This window comes from Meles meles, chromosome 1 (assembly GCF_922984935.1).
Source record: "Meles meles chromosome 1, mMelMel3.1 paternal haplotype, whole genome shotgun sequence".
Taxonomy (NCBI): domain Eukaryota; kingdom Metazoa; phylum Chordata; class Mammalia; order Carnivora; family Mustelidae; genus Meles; species Meles meles.
This window is the reverse complement of record NC_060066.1, coordinates 186106921-186130086: the sequence shown is the minus strand read 5'-3', so window position 1 is coordinate 186130086 and position 23166 is coordinate 186106921. Positions and strand designations below refer to the sequence as shown.

General features: G+C 52.9%; 1 protein-coding gene across 4 annotated transcripts; it reads left to right on the top strand.

Moving 5' to 3' along the window:
• The first annotated feature begins 9457 nt into the window (after positions 1 to 9457).
• Positions 9458 to 22663, top strand: MFSD2A (major facilitator superfamily domain containing 2A). Of its 4 annotated transcripts, none has more exons than XM_046006566.1 (14): positions 9458 to 9689; positions 11137 to 11265; positions 12988 to 13112; positions 17841 to 17964; positions 18102 to 18180; positions 18534 to 18691; positions 19137 to 19227; positions 19347 to 19468; positions 19675 to 19758; positions 20210 to 20293; positions 20392 to 20504; positions 20952 to 21095; positions 21187 to 21363; positions 22199 to 22663. In XM_046006566.1, the coding sequence occupies exons 1-14, from the start codon at positions 9603 to 9605 to the stop codon at positions 22260 to 22262; spliced, it is 1581 nt and encodes a 526-aa protein (XP_045862522.1). In that variant the 5' UTR covers positions 9458 to 9602; the 3' UTR covers positions 22263 to 22663. The 4 variants fall into 4 exon arrangements, with proteins under 4 accessions (XP_045862522.1, XP_045862515.1, XP_045862506.1 ...); XM_046006559.1 differs by having other exon boundaries at positions 11134 to 11265; XM_046006550.1 differs by having other exon boundaries at positions 9458 to 9695.
• The last annotated feature ends 503 nt before the right edge of the window (positions 22664 to 23166 follow it).

Genomic DNA, 23166 nt, shown 5'->3' with positions numbered 1-23166 from the left:
ACTATGTCATTGCCGAGAATAAACACTTGTGTTTGGTAGGACTATGTATGCATATGACCCGCATCACCACTCTCTTGCCATTACCGCTCGCCCCAAAAGGCCAAATCTGAACCATGAGGAGGAGGCATAGCTCGTCACTTCTCACTAGTGGAAAGATTTTAAAGAGACAGGACGCCGAGAGTCAAAATTTCCAAGCCCATCCTGGGCTGCTTGGTGAAGCCTATTTGCCTGTGCCCCTCCATGTTCCTGCTGTAATATTCTTTTAGACAGAATAATTCAGACTCTGGGAAGTGTTCTTTTAAGTGTTTCTTATCCTGTTGATCCTGTCCCTGTGGCTTAGGGGGTGAGGTTTCCTGAACAAGAAGCTGATGGAGATTTTGCCCAGGGGAGAACTGAAAAGGTAGTCTCTTTCAGTGGTTGTAAGGGAAGGAAGATCTGAGACAAGAGAATAAAGTTAGGAACTGAGTGTACTCACAAGGGGACATCCTGTTAACGGGTTTTGGTTGTTACTCCCTTGGGCAGTCATGTGACATGCATAATTTAGAATGATTTCTTCTACCCACAGGAATTCCTGCCCCTTCAGTGGAGTCTGTCACATGGATGCAGGCTTTGGCTTTATGGCAGCTTCACGGAGTGAGCATATCCAACAATGGGGCTAGGGAGGAGTCCTGCAGGGTGGAAGGTTCTGGAGCAGACAGAGGAGGAAGAGGACCTTCCCTGGAGGGAATAAGATGTAGAGCAGTTCCCTGTGAGGGACAAGGCAGTCAGAATAAGGGTCAGGGTTTTGAGCAATGGCTTAGGGTGAGCCCTGGGAATGACCTCTTCTGAGGACTGAGAGCTTCAAACCTAACTGCTGGGGGGAATCTCAGGAATGAGGTAGGAAAGATGGGGGGTGGGAGCCCCTCTGTCAGTCTCCGCCCCTGTGGCAGCCTGCTTTCCCACAGGGAGTCAGGCTGTGAGGTGTGCCTGTGCCTCGTCACCGCTCTGTGCTCTGTGGGAAGATCCTTGATAGCACAGCGGGATGGCTCGTGGCCAGGTGAGGACACTTCCACATGCCACCAGCCTTTCTCTTCCCCTCTCATTTCTTACTGATGGCCAGGGAAGCCCTCAGGAAGCTCAAGGAAGGTCACTACCACCTTCACTTTGGCCTAGGAGGAGGGAGCAAAGCTGAAAGTCTCCAGAAAAGAGTGGGGTGAGCAGAGAGGCTTAATAATTTGTTATTTTCCCTTTGGAGGCCTCTTGCTCCCACCTAACATAAACCCAGAGCCTGGAATTCAGAAGAGAGATCATAGTTTACTGCCTAGGGTTTAGAATTCAGCCCAACCCAGCCCCAAAGTCCAACTCAAAGCATGGAACCCAGAGCCCAAACAAGGCCAGCCCAGGTCCAAGGTCCAGCTCGGAATGTGGCACTAAAGCTCAGAACCCAGACCTCAGACCACAGAGCCCAGAACACAATTCAGTTCCTCAGTTCAGACACAAAGTCCAGCCAGAGCCAGAGACCAGATCTCAGAAATTAGAACAAAGTCCTGGGCCTGTAACCCAGTTCACAGCCTAGAACCTGGAGCCAGGGGGCCTGAAGCTTAGGGCGCAGAATTCAGACTAAAGCTAAGCTCAAAGTCTAGAGCACAGAGCAGCCCAGAGTCCAGCTCAGAAGCTACCCCAAAGCCTAGAACCCAACACAGACCGATCTTAGCTCCAGAACTCAAAACCCAACCTAATAGTTATAGGGGGCCTAGAACTCCACACCCAGCCCAGTGGAGCACTGATGTTCCTCTTAGCGGCAGGCACAAAGGGAGAGATCAAGGCTGCAAGGTGAGGAGGAGGAATTCCAGATTTAACCCCTACTTCTGGCCAGAGGGGACATGGAGCTGGTGTTTGTGTGGTGATGGGGTAGTGTTCTGTGGGGTAGGAGGCCCTGGTCTGGAAGGTCCATCCTGGGGACTCAGATACCAGACAAAACATGGCCTGGGGCTTTCTGTGCAAGGACTACCCCTCAGAACCTAATGGGATGGGAAGCAGTCCCACTGCTGCTGACTTGCTATGGGACTTTGAGCAAGTCCCTTCCCTTCTCTGGTCTTACTTTCCCAGAAAGGAAATTAGAAAATGTTTTATTTAGACCCACAGACCCAGAAGCACAAAAGAAAGGTCTACTACAGAGAATCCCTTTATTCATTTAACCTTTCATTGATCAGATATTTGTTGAACACATATAATAAAGAAACTTTAAACAGGGGGGATTAAATGGTCAGATTTCTTTTTGTCTGTCACTGAAGACTAAATTAGAGGGGGCCAGTTAGGACCCTGTTCCAACAGCCCAGGAGATGGTAAGTGGCCGTGCCATCTTTATGAAGTACAGATATGGTCCTGTTACTCCTCTGCTCAGAATCCTTGTAATGGCTCCCCACTGCCTTTGGGATGAGGATGCAAGGCCTCCTTCCACTTTCCCAGCTTCAGGGCTTATCAATTTCCCATCCAGCAGATGTCTAGCCCCGGCTCATTGTTTCTACACCCACCATCCTCCATCTCTCTTCCATCTGTGCTGTTCCCTTTGCCTGACATGACCTTTCCTATCTCAGGAACTCTTATTCATCCTTCAGGATTTGGTTCCATCATGACCTCCTCTGTGAAGCCTTCCCAGACTCCCATCCCTCAAACAGAATCTGGTATTATCAAGTCTGTGCACTCTGATAGATGTCCATTAGGTCTTTGCCACATTGTGTAACTTAGTATGCATAGGTTTGTCCCCATGATTAGATGTAACTCCCTCAAATGACAAGATCATCCATGCCTTATTCACCTCTGTGTTGCTTGGTGGACCCAGAGTAGGGAGCCACTGACAAGGCCCTCTTTATACCTCCTCCAAGTATCTTTTATTAAGAAAAAAATTTTTTTTAATTTTAAGTAAACTCTATATCACATGTGGGGCTCAAACTCACGACCCTGAGACAGAGGGCTTGCTCTACTAACTGACCCAGTCAGATGTCCCTAAATTTAAAAAAAAAAAAAAAAAAATTAAGGCCCTGGGGCACCTGGGTGTCTCAGTCAGTTGTGTGACCAACTATTGATTTTGGTCTGGGGCATGACCTCAGGATCATGGGATCAAGCCTCGTGTTGGGCTCCATGTCTTGGCACAGAGTCTGCTTGTCCCTCTCCCTCTGTCTTTCTCCTTGCTTGCATGTGAGCATGCTCTCTCTCTCAAATACATACATACATACATACATACAATCTTTTAAAAAAACAATTAGAGGGGCGCCTGGGTGGCTCAGTGGGTTAAGCCGCTGCCTTCGGCTCAGGTCATGATCTCAGGGTCCTGGGATCGAGTCCCGCATCGGGCTCTCTGCTCGGCAGCGAGCCTGCTTCCCTCTCTCTCTCTCTGTCTGCCTCTCTGTCTGCTTGTGATCTCTCTCTGTCAAATAAAGAAATAAAATCTTAAAAAAAAAAAAACAATTAGGGGTACCTGGGTGGCCCAGTTGGTTAAGCATCTGACTTTTGGTTTCTGCTCGGGTCATGATCTCAGGTTCCTGGGATCGAGTCCTGAGATGGGCTCTGCACTCAGCAGGGAGTCTGCTGGAGATCCTCTCTTTCTCCCTCTCCCTCTGCTCCTCCGCCTGCTCTCTCTCACTCTCTCAAATAAAGAAAGTCTTTCAAAAAAATTTAAGGGTCTCATGTTTTAAGTTTTTATTTATTTTAATTTTGTAAAAAGATTTTATTCATTAGAGAGAGAGAGACAGCATTCATGTGCACGCAGACTGGAAGGAGGAGCACAGAGAGAGGGATAAGCAGGCTCCCTCCCACTCCCCCAACCCCAGCTGAGGGGAGAGCCTGACCTGACCCAGGGCTCTATCCCAGGACCCTGAGATCACCACCCAAGCTGAAGTCAGACGCTTAACCTACTGAGCCACCCAGATGCCCCTATTTATTATATTTTTTTAAGATTTTATTTATTTATTTATTTAAAGATTTTATTTATTTATTTGACATTGAGTGAGAGATCACAAGCAGGCAGAGAGGCAGGTAGAGAGAGAGGAGGAAGCAGGCTTCCCGCTGAGCAGAGAGCCCAATGCGGGGTTCGATCCCAGGACCCTGGGATCATGACCTGAGTTGAAGGCAGAGGCTTAACCCACTGAGCCACTCAGGCGCCCCTAAGATTTTATTTTTAAGCAATCTCTGCACTTACAACCCTGAGAGCAAGAGTTGCATGCTCCACTGACTGAGCCAGCCAGGCACTCTTTTAAGCCTTAAAAATTTATATATATTTTAAATTCCAGCATAATTTACATTTAAAAAAATTTTTACCTCATAGTTTAAGTTTGTTGTTTTTTTTTTTTAAGGATTTTATTTATTTATTTGACAGAGAGAGATCACAAGTAGGCAGAGAGGCAGGCAGAGAGAGTGAGAGGGAAGCAGGCTCCCCGCCGAGCAGAGAGCCCAATGCGGGACTCGATCCCAGGACCCCGAGATCACGACCCGAGCCGAAGGCAGCGCCTCAAACCACCGAGCCACCCAGGCACCCAGTTTTTAAACCCAGAACAGAAGTGTTTTCCCACTGCCTCTCAATCAAAGATATCCTGCTAATCAGAGGGAATGGACCAAGGAAAGACGCGAACACAGATGAAGAGCCAACTGTAAGGTTAGTTTTGTGCACACACGTTGTCTCGCCTGATCCTCAGGATAACGCTGGGGGCTATTATTACAGATCAAATAAATGAAGTTCAGAGAAGTAAGTTACCTGCCTAAAGTCACAGAACTAGCCTAGAGACTGAGCTATATTCAAACCCTGACAAGACTGACTGCAGGCCACAGTCTTTAAGGGCCCCAACTAGGTTGTTCTGTTGTTCCTTATCAGCCTGAGAGAGGGGTTACCTGGAGTCTGAAGGGAGCCACCAAAAGCCAGTTCCCTGTGCGCCATAGTGGAAGTGAAAGCTGCCATTAGCGGGTGCTGGGTTGTCCAACCTGCTTTTTTATGCAGATGGGTAAAAAGGAGGCCTAGAGGACAGGGACTTAGGGGTTCCCAAGGCAGGCTCTGCTTCTAATCCACCATTCCTATCTCTCCTCAGCACAGTCTTCCTGGAGAGTAGGGAGGTCTCTCTCTTCTGGGAAGAATCTTGAACTTTGGGGAGTCCAGGATGAGAAGATACAGGGGTACTGGCTGGTTGGTTTGGGGAGGCAGTAGGTGTCCCAGGGACTCTCTGGGCACTCTCTGTGCCCCACACCCTCTGACACCTGAGGCTCAGAAGTCAGACCCATCATCTAGCCTAGTCCTGAAACCCAGGATAGGGGGCCTCCCTGGGGAGTGGTTTGTAGCCTCTTGTGGTCAGATGGATCAGTCTTGGGGCCTCTCTTGTCCTACAATTGCCCAACCAACCGCCAGGCAGGAACTAGCGGACTCCCTGGTGACTTCAAGGGCCCTCAGACACTTCCTCCCCAAAGAGCCTCTCTTGAGACCATCAAGAGTCCCTCCTTCTTACTTTCTGCCCTGCCTCCTCCCCACAGAACAAACAACAGGGGCTACATGGAGAGCAGGCTGGGGCATCCCTGTCACAGCAGCTGTTCCAGGAAATGCTTGCTCCAGGGCCTTCCCAGTCCTTACCTCTAACCATTCCCTGGCCCCAGAGCACTACCACCCAGAATGTAAACTTCCTAGTGGCTCTCGACCTAAGTATACTTTCAAGTACGAGATGATCTTTTTAAAAATTTATTTATTTGACAGAGAGAGATCACAAGTAGGCAGAGAGGCAGGCAGAGAGAGAGGGGGAAGCAGGCTCCCCGTGGAGCAGAGAGCCCGATGTGGGGCTCGATTCCAGGACCCTGGGATCATGACCTGAGCCAAAGGCAGAGGCTTTAACCCACTGACCCACCCAGGCGCCCCTGAGCTGATTTTCCCCCCCAGAAGTCGGGGTAGTGAGTCTACCAGTGAGGCATGGCAGAGATCTTCCACTGGATATCACACCCGACAACTCCTTCACCTTACACCAAAACCTCAACCGCTCTGCCTGGATATCATGTTCTGACAGCATCCAGTTGTGCTAGAAAAAAACCACCTTGTGTAACCAGACATCAATCTAGCCCCTAGCTATTAACATCAAAATCTCTCCCCTCTGACTTAAGTGGTCTTAATTGGTGAGGTTTGGCCAAAGGTACTAATAGGGGTAATCATCACCATCATCATCATCATCATCATCATCATCATCATCATCATCCTTTTCAAGTGCTCCTTCTGTGCCAAGCACTGTTTTAAGCACCCCCTTAATCTTCATGCCAACCCTATGAGATAGATTCAATTATTATCCCCATTTGACAGTTGGGGAAAGTGAGGATCAGAGATTTGATAATTTGCCCAAGAGTAAACTGTAATGGTAGAAATATGAAGCCAGGTAACCTGTCACAGGGATCTTTGTACTTCACTCTGCTGTTCTGTTTCCCAAGAAGCTCTGGGGATGTGCTTGCCTCCCCCAGAGGTCCTTGAGGGACCATGCAAAGACATACAAAGAAGACTACCAGGCTGGGCATGGTGTCCAGGAGGGCATGGACAGGTGGAGAGCAACATGGGGACTCTGTCTGTTTGCCCTTCAGGGAGAAGCCCTTGTCCTCATTGCTGTCCTACATGGAAAGAATGTTGCTAGGGAGAATGGGGCCAGGTCTCTGCTCCAGGTTTCTGAGGCTAATAGAGCCCTTTGTCCATCATGGACTAAAGCCTCAGCACAGCCCCTTGGACTCCAGGCTTGGTGGTGTGCGGGTAAAGGGCAAGGAAGGAGAGTGGCCAAGAGGGCCAATGGAGACACATGGTCAGGATCAGAAGACATCTCTCAGTGACAAGTCTATAACCACACTCATCAGAAAACGGGGCTTCACTCTGGGTTTATAAAATGAGTCCCTGCTTCCCCTCCCTTAGCCTTGGCTTCATCATCTATAAAATGGGGGGAGTAAAAAGTACCTTCCCCAGTAGTGTTGTGAGGAGTGAATGAGATGGCATATACAAAGCATTTAGCACAGTGCTTGCCTGGCATACAGTGGGTGCTCAATAATTGGGAGCTTTTGTATTAGCAGTGCTCTGCTTCTATTGCTGGTGAATGAGTGTCTTTGGAGGTATTTTATGGCGTTCTGTTCCCATCGGCAGTATGGATGGCGGAGTCGAAGTTGCAAGGAGCAGCCTGGATCTAAACTTAGAGAAAGAAAACAGTGAGCAACAGAACCAGCATTCAAAACGATTTCTCCAGGCTGAAATAAGCAAGATGATACTGTCCTTCTGTGAGCTTCAAGACACTCACACAAAGCAGAGGATGAGGAGAGACCTGACTTGACCCCAGCTCTGGTGAAAAGGATCTGAATGATTTAGTTGATCACAACCTGATGGGAACTAATCATGGGAGAGAAAGGCTCTGGAGCCCAGCAGTCTTAGGCTGTATTAACAGTGTGTCGCGTCCAGACTGGGGGAAATAATAGGCCTATTGTGCTGGCGTGGTCAGGCCATATCTGGAATCTTGCATTGCTACACTGACAGGCTGGAATCAGGCCAGGAGGGGGGACCAGGCCGGCTTCAGCTCCCAGGTACTCGTGCTAAGCACTTTCTGTGCATTTTCTTGTTTCATTCCCAAAGCAACTCTACTAGGTAGTCACCATTAATATCTCCACTTTATACACTGGGGCGGGTGGGGGGCGCAGGGCGTGTAACTGAGCTGCTGGGGACCAGCAACACAGCTAGTAAATGGAGGAGCCTGGGGCTTTTCCTAATGGGTTCCTCTTGTGCTTGTACTGGAGGAAGACAGAGCATGCATCACTGAACACATATTTATGAGGTTCCTACTATGAATCAGGTCCCAGCTAGTTCAAGGGGACAGCAGTGGAAGAGATGTGGTTTCTGTCTTCCTGGAGTTCAGGGTCGGGGTGGGGGAGGGGCGCCGAAATCACTTGTAACATGGCGTGATGCTACAAGAGTGAAGGGTTTAGGGCTGGAGGGATCACAGAGCCTACCGCAGCCGACTCAAACTCAGAGAAGGGAAGAGACAGAAGACGATCAGACAGCTTGTGGCAGAGCCACGGGGGCCAGTTTGGGCGGTCTTCACAGTATTCAGCTGCCTCGCTTTGGTTCTCTCTGCTCAGCAGTGACCAAGAGCTGTGTGCCAAGATGGAAGCTGCTAGGGCATATGAGGAAGCTTGCTGTGGCCATCCTGGGTAGCCAGACCTCACCTCTCCTCCCTGCCATCAGAGATCTTAAGTAAGAAAAGAAGGATCCGGAAGCTGAGCCATCACAGGAACAGAGGAGAGTGGCCCTTGAGAATCCCAGCAGCCTCTTCACTAATTAGAGCAAATGGGCCCCCACCTGGCCTCTTTTGTCTGGGAAGCCTGGGGTGACGGGGGTGGGGGGTGCGTAAGGGACCCCGAGGTGGTAGAAAGGCATGTTTTCTGGATCTGTGTCGTCTGGCATCTGTTCCAGACTAATGTCCATCTTCTCTCAAGGACCAGATTACTCAGTCCTCTCTTTCTCACGTCTTTTCCTTGATTGTTTCAACCCAGAGTGCCACCGCAGCTCTGTATCTCCCAGGGCTTTTTGTTGGGGAGACACACACACCCCAGTTAGCCTTCTGGTAATTTTCGCTGAGGGGGACAGAGCAAGGCTGCTAAGAGAGAAGGCTCTGGAAAGGGATGAAACCTGTCAGGCCTGGCTCCGCCACATAACAGCTGGTTGGCTTCTCTGAGTTTGCTTTTCCTCAGCTATAAAATGGGGATAATAGTCCCCCGCTCGTCGTTGCCCAGAGGACTGAATGAGATCACATCAGGCACGGAGGAACCTCTCCATAAAGGTCACTGTTATGATCACGGTGTCCTAGCGGCTGTGGTCCTGTCTCCTCCCCACAACTCGGGAGCCCCCCGCCAGCAGGGGCAGCGGCTGCGTGGCCTCATCCCCCCCCCCCCCCCCGCTACTCCCCACTCCATCGCCCAGAGCCCCGGAGAATCCAGTGTTGGAAAGCGGGAATTGTCAGTCCTGGGGGATGAAAGAGGGGCATCGATACTGAAAGTGCCAGGCGCTACATCCTCCATCCAGGTTTGGAGGAGAGGGACACTCGACTGGACTCCTGATTTTAAAGGGGGCGGTGGGTTTCCCAGCTCCTAGCGGTTCCTAGGCGCGGGGGTCAGAAGTCGTGGGCTGCAGGCAAGACTCGGGGAGAACTCACTCTGGGGGACCTCGGGCAGCTCCCTTCCAGCCTTAGGCCTCAGTTTCCTCGTGCGTGTCAGGTGGGTGTCCCGGTCTTCTCCCCCCGGGGTTCGGAAGAGCACGCGCAAGCCGGATGCCGGCTTTTGAGAACGTGGCTGTGTGGCAGAGCCTGCTGGGCTGGCTGAGACAGGCGGGAGCGCGGGCGGCCGGCCGCGGAGATTGGCTGCGGCGGGCCGGGGCTCGGGGATTGGATCTCAGAGGGCAGCCGAGCCTTTAAGAGGCGCGAGGGGGCGTGCAGGGGAGTGTGCCTCGCCCGCCCGCCGGGTTTAGAAGAGCGCGCGGCGGCGGTGGCGGCGGCGGTCACGACGGGATCCCGGGCGGGAGCCGAGGCCCGCGGAGCAGAGGAGCATCCCGGCGTCCCGGTCCCAGGCGGCGTGGCCCGCGGGTCATGGCCAAAGGAGAGGGTGCCGAGAGCGGCTCCGCGGCTGGGCTGCTGCCCACCGGCATCCTCCCAGCCGCTGAACGGCCGGCCCAGGTGAAGGTGAGGGCCCGCCCCCGACCCCCGCCAACCCGGGCGGAGGGCTGGGGGCTGGGGGCGAGCTTAGATGGGGGCGTCGAGGGAGAGGCTTGGTTCCGGGGCGCCTTGGGCTAGCTGGGGACCTGCGGGCCCCGCTGCAGGGGAGGGCCGGGGGGTTGCCCTGGGGACGGGGGCTGAAGGAGAAAGTTTGTAGGCACAGGCGCCCCCCCCCCCCCTTTCTCACCCCCCGACCCCCCTGCCGCCCCGCATCTCCGAGGAGCGGCCCTGCCAGAAGCTTCACGTGGTGCCCCGCTCTGCTGAGCGGGTTTCCGTTCTTCTGTGACGAGTGGCTTAGGTTTGCTCCCCTGGAAGCCTGGCGGACCCCAGAGGTCTGGGAAAACCCCGTTAGTTCCCCATCTCTCAGCCCCCTACTCCCCACTCCCACAGACCCACGCTTGCGCCTCCGCTCTGCGGTGAGGGCCGCTCAAGTTCATTCATTAGAACAAGAGCTACTCCCCAAGCATTTGTGTGAGTGTGGGTGTTGGCGCAAGCCGTGCTTTGCGCGTCCTGACCTTCGACCCCATCCCCAGCTCTCTTGGACCTCATGAAGAGCCGAACGAAATCGGGAGGCTCGAGGGGGAGTGAATCCCAGGCAACAGATATCTGCCTGGGAAGTGACTGCCTTTTCCTGTTAGCTTTATTAACTGGTCCCTGCAAGCAGTCAGGGTGAGGAGTTAGGTTGCTACTACTTCTGAGTAATCTCTACTTTCCCCCTGGCAACCTCAATCTTCCTGGTGCCCCACCCAGTTAGGGCCCCAGCACCCAGAGGCCTTTCTTCTCCTCTCCAAGGTTCCCTAGGAGCTGAAGATGGGGGACAGCAAGAGGGAGGGCAGGACAGTTCCTGGGCTGGCCTGAAGCTCTGGCTGCGTTCAGGGGCCAGGGTGGCTCAGGGACAGATGAAGGAACAGCTGTGCCCTCAGCCAGCTGAGCCGGGCCCCGGGCTCTCTAGAGTCCTCAACCCAGTAGGCAGGTGGGTCCTGGCCTCTGAACTAGGGCGGGGCTTAGGCGGCTCTTGGCAGCAAGAGGATTTTCAGGTTGTGGCGGTTGGTGCTGGGTGGGGACGGGTCCACTGCTGGAACATGCTCCCTTCCAGCTTGAAAAGAGCATGGCTGAGACCCTGGTGGGAGTCTCCTGGGATGGCGGGCAGCTAAAATAACTCGGAATCTGGGGGTGGGGTGGCTTAGGGGCAACTTCCTCAGTATGGATTCCCGTTTGCCAGGGTTCCTAAGATAGAGAATACCTTTCTTTTCTTGTGGGAAGTGAACTCTCCCTGGGTGGGAACAGGGCAAGGCAGACTTGTTCCTCCTGGCAGAGTTGGCTGGAGGGATGGTCCTGCCTCTGGAACATTCTAGGATGGAGGCCAGGATCTTGGGTCTTTTTCATCCTTTCTTCTTCTTCTCAGAAGGAACCCAAGAAGAAACAACAGTTGTCCATTTGCAACAAGCTTTGCTATGCAGTTGGGGGGGCCCCCTACCAGGTGACAGGCTGTGCCCTGGGGTTCTTCCTGCAGATCTACCTGTTGGATGTGGCTCAGGTAAGTGGAATGAGCCTGCCAGGGCTCCTCCAGCATCCTGAGGTAGGAAGGTTAGGGACTGTTCCATCTGTGAAATGGAACTGGAATCCTTACTTTGCTGCCCCTCAGAGTCAGCAGCAGATTAAGAAATAAGAAGGCTTTGGAAAGGATCCAGCCAGGGAATCTATCCACTCCAGGAGTCTCAGCTGGCAAGGTCAGGCAACTTCTCCTTGCCTGGCAAGAGCAATAGAACCTGGAGGGGTAGGCGAGGGTGTGAGGGCGAATGGAGCCTGCTAGTGACGCTGTTCTAAGAAGAGACTGGCACACCGTGTCCCCATGTCCCCATCTGGACAGCAGTCAGCTGGCCCCGCTCAGGGGTTGCTAGATGTTGCCAGGTTTATAGATAAGGCATATCTCACCTTCGCCTAAGAAGCAGAGGCATGTCAGTGGGCAGAGGGGCCCCCAAGTGCCGGGCTCAGGGAAGGTGCTTGGTGTGTGGGGTCTTTGACTGGGAGAGATACTTAGGGAGAAGCAGGGCTCCACTCTCTTTTGAGAAGCTTTGGCCAGGAGGCTGGAATCCTGAGAATTCACCTTGCCTGTGTGGGAGAATGGGAAGCTCAACAGCCATGGATTTGGGGGCTCACACACTGCACTGGCTGTCTTTTCTTTTTTAAAGATCTTATTCATTTAACTGACAGAGAGACAGCGAGAGAGGGAACACAAGCAGGGGTAATGGGAGAGGGAGAAGCGGCTTTCCACCGAGCAGGGAGCCCCATGCAGGGCTTGACCCCAGGACCCAGGGTTCATGACCTGAGCTGAAGGTATATACTTGATGACTGAGCCGTCCAGGCACCCCTGGCTGTCTTTTCTATGTAGCATCTGGCTCTGCAAGCAAAGCATCTTAGTTGTATCCATTTCTAGGTGGGGAACATTGAGCCCCAGAAAGGACAAATAATTTCATTCAAGCAGCTAGTTTTGGAGTAAATCCCATGGGCTGGGTCCTAAGTGGGGTGCAAATATAAGGAAGCTGTAATCCAAGTGTAGAACTGTTGTCAGGAGTGGGAGGGTAGGGAAAGTCGGATTGGGGAAGCTACAGTGTGGGAGAGGCCACTAGCTTCCCCACTCCCTGGAACAAATGCAAAAGTAGAGTCTTGATGGGTATAAGGAAGAGTCTTCCCTTCCAGATAACTGTCTCTTTCAGGCTAAAAGATTTGTGGAGAGGGGAGTAGTTTGACTGGATAGTGACAGGCCACTTTCTAAAAGCATCTAAAGATTTCTTTTCCACATCCAAAATAGAGCTTGACCTGCAAGACAGGGATTTTGACTCTAGTTCTGTAAGATAGGGATCATAACTCCCATTATACAGATGGGGAAATTGAGACCCACTGTGGTCTCAATTCTGCTATCAGGTGGTGTGGAGCTTAGGGCTGTGAGAGCAAAGCAAGGAAAGGATTCTGGGTTCATTCTAATGGGTGGGAGTGTTTTCAAGGGCAGTGGAAGGGAGGACATAAGAGAGCAGATCTGGGAAAATTTCTAAGGCACGTACTGCTACTGACCGCTATCAGAGAACTGTTACTATCACCATCAACAGGCAAGCAAAGATGCTTAAGGCCTGGGTGAGAGCAGCACACAGTCCCCAGGGCCTGGCTGGGATGGGGAGGGACCCCCTGCTTTTGCCTACTATTGAGGGTTGAGGTGAGGAGAAGGATTAAGGGGTCATCTTCCACGTGTTCCCCATTGCAGGTGGACCCTTTCTCTGCCTCCATCATCCTGTTTGTGGGCCGAGCTTGGGATGCCTTCACAGACCCCTTGGTGGGCTTCTGCATTAGCAAATCTTCCTGGACCCGCCTGGGCCGCCTCATGCCCTGGTGAGTAGAGGAGACTTCTCCAAGCTGGCAGAAGGCAGGGCATCCGGCAGGTCTACTAACTCTTGATCTTTCCATCTGCTTGTCACAGACTGTGGGGTGAGGAGAAGAAATGACGAAAAATACCCAAGTGTTGAAACCCTGGCTGAGGCCTCAGCGCCCCAGGCATGGGCACTGCGATGCCCTGCCAATTCATTCCCAGGCTGGCCAAATTGCTAGACTGAGGAGCTTCCCCCCTTCTCCAGGCCCCGTTGCTCCCTTGCGGTCCATTCCCTTCAGTGAAGGGAAGTCATTTCCCACAGGGGCAGAGATAGTGCGGCACAGCGGTTGAGAGGTTACACTCTGAAACCAGCCTGCCTCAGTTTCAACACCCGGCAAGCTGTGCAACCTTGGGCAAGTCACTTAACATCTCTGAGCCTCAAGTTTCTTCATCTGCAAAATGGAGATGATAATTATGTCTGCCTCCTGGGTTTATGGGGAAGGTCACACCTTTTTTATATGTGAAGTACTTAGAACAGTCTTGGCCCTTATTAAGTAATCTATACTTAATATTAAGTATTAAGCCACTCTTCAGAGTGGCTCCTGGTGGGGCAAGGGTGGAGGGTAATACCCAGAATGGAATAGCAGACCCATAACCTCTGCCCCCTTGGATGATGTAAAGTACCTTTTCTCTTGATACAGAGCCTATACTGCTCAGCCTCAGGCTATAAGGCAAGGTTGGGGGAGGTAGTACTGTAGATCAGACAGCAAAGGGAGACACACGGGACAGGCTGACAGGCTGGAGCTCTGGTTCCCTCCAGGACATCCTGCTCGTGGGGGGAGGGGGGTGGACATACCCCTTTCATCTCCAGCCCATCCAGGCTCAAGTGGGCGCCTTCCTGCCCCAGGGGTGCCCATACCTGATCTCCGGCCTTCAAAGCTCTTCCCACAGCCCCCACCTCACCCCCACAACTTCCTTTCCCACGAGGCCCCCCTCCCACCACAATCCCCGCCAGCCTCTGGCTAAGGCCCAAATTGGGGCCTTTGATCCAGGCTTTATGGCTGAGGTGGGGGAGGGGGGGAGGGTGGAGGTGGGGTGGCAGCGGGAAGGCAGGAGAGCCTGCCTTACCTGGACAGGCCGTCCAGGTAGGAGTCAGCCACAAGGCTGGGCCCCGGATCTGAGTCCCTGGCAGCCGGTGGGAGGTGGGGCTTTGCTGCCACATCTCCTCATGAGGCACAGCCAATGGCAGGCAGCTACCCTGGACAGCCCCTTGCGGTGGCGGCAGCCGCCGGGTTACTTCCAGTCATCCTTGGTTTCTCAGCGAAGGCTTCCGGAAGGAGCCCTTGTTCTCTGAGGAGACACGTGGATTCGGGTGGGAGGGAGGAGGGTGGGAGGGAGGAGGGCGGAGAGGGAGAGCAGAGGAGGCCCTCCCCGTGGGAAGTAGGATCTGAGGGCCTCACGCTGGGCAGGTGTGGCAGCCAGCTTGCTAAAGTTGCTGAGGGCCCTTCAGGCTCCTTTTTCACTTAACACCGTGTCTCGGTACATGTCCTCATCTGCCTGGCTGGTAATTCCCAGTGATACCTCTTGAATGGTACCTCCACCCCTGTGTCTGAGGGCACACTGGATCCCTGGTGGACTGAGGGCCTGCCATGAGGGTATGGGACCTCCTTCCTGTCCCTACCCCAGTAAGGTCCTAGGCCCCTTCTTGTAGTGGCCTAGGCTGGGCCTTTAGGATCTATCAGCCCCGTGACCAACCATCCTTCCTGCCCTCAGAGCAGACCCTGCCCTCAGCCAGCACTCAAATCCACCCTTCAGATCGGGAAGACTTTGACAGACACGTTCCCTGGAGTTCCCGAGGCTACCTGGTGAGAGGCCAGGGTCAGGCGAGCAGGTGGCGGTGTAGCAGGGCTGGGTCTGCGGCCTGATTCCCAGGCTGCGGACCCCATACTCTCCTGCTGAGCTCTCCTGGTGTGAAAGTCACAGCAAGCACTTACTGTGTCCCAAGCACTGTTCTACATTTTAATATCAACTTACTGACGTCTCAAAACTCCTTCCTTTCTATGAAATAGAACCAGAGTCCTTCCAGCGGCCTGTAAGGCCTTACATGACCTGGTACTCCGTGTCCTCCAACCCTGTCTCCTAAGCCCGTCCCCTCTGCTCACTCCACTCCAACCTCAGTGGCCTCCTTGCTACTCCTTAGACCTGCCTGAGCACCTGAGTGCTCGGCCCAGCACACTTTGGCCTCAGGCAACTGTCAAGTCTTGGCACAGATGTCAGCTTCTCAATGAGGACTCCCCTGTCTACTGTGCTGTCCGTTGTAACCCCACGCTAATGATCCCCTTTAGCCAGCTTTCTTTTCTCTGTAGCCCTTAATCACCTTCTAATGTTACAGAAGTTTAAAAAACTGTGGTAAAATATATGTAACATACATTTTGTCATTTTAACCCTTTATTTATTCTTATTTTTTAAAAGATTTAATTTATTTGAGATAGAGTGAGCGAGCAAGAGAGAGCACAAGTTGGGGGGGGGGAAGGGACAGAGGGAGAGGGAGAAGCAGGCTCCCCACTGAGCAGGGAGCCTGATATAGGGTTCCATCCCAGGACCCCAGGATCATGACCTGAGCCAAAGGCAGATGCTTAACCAACTAAGCCACCCAGGCACAACACTTCCCCTATCTTTAAAAAGATGTATTTAGGGGCGCCTGGGTGGCTCAGTGGATTAAGCCGCTGCCTTCGGCTCAGGTCATGATCTCAGGGTCCTGGGATCGAGCCCCGCATCAGGCTCTCTGCTCCACGGGGAGCCTGCTTCCTCCTCTCTCTCTGCCTGCCTCTCTGCCTACTTGTGATCTCTCTCTCTGTCAAATAAATAAATAAAATCTTTAAAAAAAAATAAAAAGATGTATTTATTTGAGAGAGAGAGCAGGGAGAGGGGCAGAGAGAGAGGGAGGATCCTCAAGCAGACTTCCTGCTGAGCATGGAGCCTGCCTCGGGGCTCGATCCCAGGACCCTGAGATCCTGACCTGAACCTAGATCAAGAGTTGGTCACTTAACTGACTGAGCCACCCAGGCACCCCATAATTTTAAGCATTTTTAACTGTACAATTTAGTGCCATGAAATATATTCTTTTTTTTTTTAAGATTTTATTTATTTGACACAGAGAGAGAAAGAGAGATCACAAGTAGGCAGAGAGGCAGGCAGAGAGAGAGGGGTAAACAGGCCCCCCGCTGAACAGAGAGTGTGATGTGGGGCTCGATCCCAGGACCCTGAGAGCATGAGGCGAGCCGAAGGCGGAGTCCCACGCACTGAGCCACCCAGGAGCCCCCATTAAATATATTCTTACTGTGCAACCATCACCACCATCCATCTCCAGACCTTCTTCATCTTCCCAAACTGAAACTCTGTACCCAGAAAAAATAACTCCCCATACCTCCCTCCCCACAGTGACTCACAACCACCGTTTTACTTTCTGTCTCTGAATTTGACCTCTGTAGATCTCTTGTAGGTGGGATCAGGCAATACTTGTCCTTTTGTGACTGGCTTATTTCACTTAGTGTAACATCTTCAAGGTTCATCTCTGTTATAACATGTGTCAGACTTTCATTCCTTTTGAAGGCTGAATAATATATGTTTAACTTTTAAATTATATTTATTTTTCATTTGCCAACTAGAATACAAGATCCACCGGGGCAATAACTTTTGTCTGTTTCGCTCACTGATCCATCCTAAGTCATAAGAATAGTGCTTAGCCCAGAGTCAGCACTTGAATATTTCTTGAGTAAGGGTTGAGTGTAATTAGGTGCTATTACTATTCTCTTTATACGGATAAGAAAATGAAACTTAGAGAAGTTGAATGACTTGCTCAAGACCAAACTATGTATAGTTATTGGTAGAAGCAGAATTGCATTCCTGAAGAATGGCTCCAAAGGTCTTTCTCTTAGCCATTGCTCTCTGTTGCCTTTTTATTCTTTTATTTTTATTTTTTAAAGATTTTATTTATTTATTTGACAGACAGAGATCACAACTAGACAGAGAGGCAGGCAGAGAGAGAGGGGAAGGGAAGCATGCTCCCTGCCGAGCAGAGAGCCCGATGTGGGGCTCGATCCCAGGACCCTGGGATCATGACCTGAGCCGAAGGCAGATGCTTTAACCCACTGAGCCACCCAGGTGCCCCTTTGTTGCCTTTTTATACTGATGACATGAAGTCAGTCCATCCTGTGGTCTAACCACTTCTGTAATGTTGTGGGATGCACCATTGGGAAGGCAGACATTTAGAGTGATTTCACTAGGCCTGGTCTTAGACCTGGAGTTGTCCTCCCCCACCCATGTGTGTGCCCATGGTATGTATATACGTGTGCTCACAAGGGGTGTGTGTGCACATGTAAGAACACCAGTGTTGGGGTTGCTCCTTCTTCCTGCCTTTCTGCCCTACCACCCAAGATTTCACTGCCATTCATGGTTTCCCCAGCCCATAGGAAGCCCCTGCCTCGAGCCCTCTCCGCTGGAGAGACTAGGCAAGGCACAGCGTCTGACCTCATGCTCCATGCTCAGGATTTCAGTCCAGGGGCCCTGTGGCAGTCTGCATTTCCGGGCTTGGCCATCAGCCTCTTCCCAGAGACCCTGGGGTGGGTGGATTCAGGGGGAGGAATTTCCTTCCCAGCAGGCACCCTGTGGGCCTAAAGAGCAAATCTGAGCTGACCCCAGATCCTGGGGTTTTGGCATGCAGCCCCTACTCAGACCCTCCCCTTCCCCAGGATCATCTTCTCCACACCCCTGGCCATCATTGCTTACTTCCTCATCTGGTTCGTGCCTGACTTCCCACAGGGCCAGGCCCTGTGGTACCTGCTTTTCTATTGCCTGTTTGAAACACTGGTCACGGTGAGTGTGGGTGCCTCCCCTGGGTGTCTGGTGGTGGGGAGGAATGAGGGCCGTCCCCAGGGCCTGTAGGGTTGGTGCCAGAAGCCACATCTGCTTGTCCATCAACTGACTGGCCGAGGGCCTCTCTTCCATGCCAGTGTTTCCACGTTCCCTACTCAGCTCTCACGATGTTCATCAGCACAGAGCAGAGTGAGCGGGATTCTGCCACTGCATATCGTAAGTGTCTCTCCGGCCCACTGACCCACCCACCAGGCACCATGGGGTGATTGTTCCCTGACCCTCCTGCCACATTTCTTCCCTTGCTGGGACTGGGTGTAAAGCCATCTCAAAAATAACCTGATCCCTTCATTGCTCTGGTGAGAATAGAGAGGTTCAGGGACTAGACAGAGGTCATACAGAGCAAGACCTTAAGTATAGGCCAAGGTACCATCTGTCCCACCATTGTATATCCACCCTCCTGGAGCGGCTGCCACCACCTGGGGCTAGAACTGGGCCTCTATCCACCCGACCTTCCTCCCTGGAGGCCTACAAGTCACGAGACCCCTCCAAAGGACCTTTTTACCGTTCAGGGATGACTGTGGAGGTACTGGGCACAGTGCTGGGCACAGCGATCCAGGGGCAAATCGTGGGACAAGCAGATACGCCTTGCCTCCAGGACCCCACTGACTCCACACTGGCCACGGAAGGTGCCAACCGGACACAGAGCACCACCTCACTCAGAGAAACGGTGAGGCCCTTGGCGGTGCAGAGATGTGGGGAGATGAGGCACAGCGGGGCGCTCTGTAGTCCTCCTCATTGCCATCCACGTTTATTAAGTGTGGGGCGTTTGATCTATACACACTGTTAACAGGCCCGCTTTTCCGATAAGGAAACTAACACATACAGAGGCTAAATAATTTGGCCCGGGTCACAGAACTAGTGATTTACAGAAACTAGATTTGGGGAGATTTGAACGGTGGGCTGTCACGCTCCACAGCCCGGCTTCTTAACATTCCATTTCTTTGGACTTTGCTTAGCTGTGGGAAGAGGCTGCTGGCCCAGAATGATTCTCCCATTTCATAGGTGGGGACAGTGAGGCCCCAGGGAAGGGCCTATTCCATGGAGTAGAGCTGCCAAGAGTTGGGATAAGATCGGACTGACTTTCTGTCGTGTCGCCTTTATCTCCCTTGTAGCAAAATGCGTACCTGCTAGCGGCAGGGGTCATTGCCTCCATCTATGTCGTCTGTGCCGTCATCCTGACCCTGGGCGTGAGGGAGCAGAGAGGTGAGGGGTCCCTGGGGAGCGGTGTAGGCCCCAGCACCGCCTGGCTTTGTCCCTCTGTCTGGGCCGCAGGCTTTGGGATGGGCCTCCGCTCCTTTCTCACTGTCTCCTCTGGCCCCCAGAACCCTATGAGACTCAGCAGGCTGAGCCAATATCCTTTTTTCGGGGCCTCCGGCTGGTCATGAGCCATGGCCCCTACGTCAAGCTTATTGCCGGCTTCCTCTTCACCTCCCTGGCTTTTATGGTGAGTGGGGGGCCTGACATGCTCAGCCTTGAGGGTAGCATGGTGGAAGAGGGGTGGGGTAAAACAAGGACTGGGGCTGTGATGAAGCCTGAGGGGCAGAGGGATGGGGACGGGGTAAGCAGAGGTTCCAGGAGCATGGGGAAGCCTGGGCCCTGACGTTACTTCTTTCCTTGCATTTCCTTCCCTCTACCCTGCCCATCCCCCAGCTGGTGGAGGGGAACTTCGCCTTGTTTTGCACCTACACCCTGGGCTTCCGAAACGAATTCCAGAATCTGCTCCTGGCCATCATGGTGTGTGTGGGGCCCTGAGGGTGGGTAGACAGCCTGTGCTTCAAGATGGTTCTTTGGATAGTCAGAGGATATTTCCCAGACTGGCTAAGGTTAGGAGGGATAGGGGAGGAATCTCCGAATCACTGGTTAGATCTGACCTACAATTGCTTAGGCAAGACTGCAAGATTTGGGGCAAGATATTCCAGTAGGGAACATAGCAAAAACCAAGGCGTGGAGACCAGGAACTTGGAGACTTTGTGCTCTGCTGTGCTCAGAGAAGGTAGGAGATAAGACTAGGACTAGAGCTCAGCTTCCCTGGGGAGCCATCCAAGGTGCCTGTCCACTTCCTCAGGGCCCAGATGGTGTCATCTAGCTGCCCGCAGGCAAGGCTAGGAATATCTTCGAGGTTCAGGAAGGGCAGCAGGAGTTCATGACTAAGCCACTGCCCTCACCCTCCACTGTGTATCCCCAGCTCTCGGCCACATTCACCATTCCCATCTGGCAGTGGTTCCTAACCCGATTTGGCAAGAAGACGGCTGTAAACGTTGGGATCTCAGTGAGTGGAGCTGAAGGGGTAGGGCCTGGGCATAGTTGGGGGTTGCTGGTGGGAGTCTCCAGGCTGACTCATCTTCCTGTACCCATCCCTTCCTCTAGTCGGCAGTGCCATTTCTCATCTTGGTGGCCTTCATGGAGAGCAACCTGATTGTCACCTACGTGGTAGCTGTGGCAGCTGGCATCAGTGTAGCTGCGGCCTTCTTATTACCCTGGTAAGTGTATGGAGGCCCACCTGGCTATGTTCCCCAGCCTCGTCCCCCCTACCTCTTAAGCTCCTTGGGAATTCTGCAGGGGTTTTCCTGGTTGTGGGTCTAGGTTGGGGGATGGGACTGGTTTTCCTGTACAGTTGTACGGGTTGTGAACTTTGCAAGAAGACCTCATCGAGGTGCGAGATGGGCGGCTTAAATCTGGTCTGTGCTTTATTCGCCAAGCTGCATACCTAGAGTAGGGCTCTGTCTCAGAGAAGGGGGCCTTCTTATTACCATGAAGTTGCCGTGTCTTCACAGAGCTGTGTGCCCCAGGGCTACAAAAGTCCCAGAGGGCCACCTCTTCTTACTGACACAGAGACACCTCTTCTTACTAACCACATGGGTTAGTGGGGGCCCTGGCGCACTGGGCGGGTGGGTCCTCATGGCCTCATGGCCGCCACCACACTGCAGGTCCATGCTGCCTGATGTCATCGACGACTTCCACCTGAAGCAGCCCCAGTCTCATGGAACCGAGCCCATCTTCTTCTCCTTTTACGTCTTCTTCACCAAGTTCGCCTCCGGAGTCTCCCTGGGCATCTCCACCCTGAGTCTTGAGTGAGTGCGGTGGGGTCCGGGAGCAGGGCTGGGCAGGGTCAAGCCCCAGGGGCTCCGGACTCACCACTCCCCTGACCACTGGGTCCCACAGCTTTGCCGGGTACCAGACCCGTGGCTGCTCCCAGCCGGCACGTGTCAAATTCACCCTGAAGATGCTGGTGACCATAGCTCCCATAGTCCTCATCCTGCTAGGCCTGCTGCTCTTCAAGCTGTACCCCATCGATGAGGAGAAGCGGCGGCAGAACAAGAAGGCCCTGCAGGCTCTGAGGTGAGAGTGGGGAGGAAAGGAGGGGGGGGGAGTCCGACCTAGGCCCTCAGACCCTGCCTCTTGTGGCCAAGTCCTGACTTACCTCTTGCACATGACATCTTTCCTTGAAGGCTCCTCCTCTGTTGCCCCTTCCCGCAACTGATTGAGGAGAATGGCAGCTGACATCCCTCGGATACTTATACTTAGCTGCGTGCCAGGCAGTGGGCTGGCTGGTTTTGCATTTCTTCATTCAGCAGCTACTTACTGGAAACCTACTAGGTGCCAGGCACTGCTCTAGTGGATGAAACAGACAGAATCCCCGCCCTCACGGAGTTTACTAGGGAATGCGCGTTCATGATCTCCTGCAGTCCTTTGAGAACCCTAGGTGTCAGGAGAGTCCTGAGATTCCCACCCAGCAGATAAAGAAACTGATCCTTAGCCAGGAAGAGTAACCTGCCCAGCTGAGAAGGAGTAGAACTGGGGTTTGAGCCCTGGCATTCTCACTCCAGAGCCTGCCTTCTTCACGGCTCTCTGGGCAGGCAGGACCTTAGGAGTGGCCTGAGGCTGCCTTTCTGGAGACCAGAAGGCACGGGGAAGTGAATTCATGCCAGTCCATCAGCAAGCCCAGGCCAAAGCATAGTCCTGGGGCTTGTGGTGCCCTGTGGGCAGCAAGAACTGCAAATAGACCAACTGGCGGTTTCTGGGTGGAGAGAGGGAGGGAGCCAACTGTCTACATCCTGTCGTTTAGACTCATCTGACAGCTGGCTGTAGGGCTGACGTCCGGTGAGGAACAAGGCAGCTGGGGAAGGGAAGGGGAAGGATGCTTCCTCCAACCCATCTCCTCTGGCTCTTGCAGGGAAGAGGCCAGCAGCTCTGGCTGCTCAGACACAGACTCTACAGAGCTGGCCAGCATCCTCTAGGGCCTGCTGTGTTGCCGGAAACCACCATCCACGGGGCCTGGGGCCCACACCACAGGAGGAATCAGGGCCTGCCGGCCTGTTTGCTGACTAGCTGATCTCCAGGTGCCAGAAAGGGAGCCAAAGACTGGAGAGTAAGTGGCCCAGGATACCTCCTGTGCCTACCGTGGGGGGCACTGTTCAGACAGCCTCCTGCCTCGCATCTGCCTGCCCAGAGGGCCAAGCCCCGGGGCTGCTACTGTGAATATGCCATGGACTGATGAGGCCTAGCCCAGAACACTAATGTAGAAATGTTTTATACAGAGACTAATTAATAACTTAATGACCGTGTATATAGCAACGTGTGTATGTATGTGTTTGTGTGCTATTAATGTTATTAATTTTGATAAAAGCTGGAAACCAGAGGTGCTTGTTTCTGTCTTTGCCCTTAGCCACTCACTGAGCCCTTCTGTGCCAAGACAGGGAAATGAAGCCACAGGTGCCCTGGGGAGCAAGACTGTGTCTGGAGGTGTGATAACAGCATCGGCTAACGTTTACTAAACACCTGTCTGTACCAGGCATGGTGTAGAGGCTTTACCTTCATTTTGCTGGTTCTCAAATTTAATCCTTAAAACCGCCTTGCGACGTTGGGACTATTCCCCTTTATTTATTTATTTTTTCTTTATTAGTATTTTTGAAGTAGGGTCCATGCCCAGCATGGGGCTTGAACTCACCACCCTGAGATCAAGACCTGAGCTGAGATCGAGTCGGGTGCTTAACCAGCCAAGTCACCCAGGCACCCCAGGTCTGTTCCACCTTGAAGACGAGTAAACTGAGCTCCTGTATAGAGAGGGACCTGGCTCAGGTCACACGGCCAAGAATTGCCTAGCTGGAATCCCATCCCAGGTCCATGAGAGTCCACCCTTCG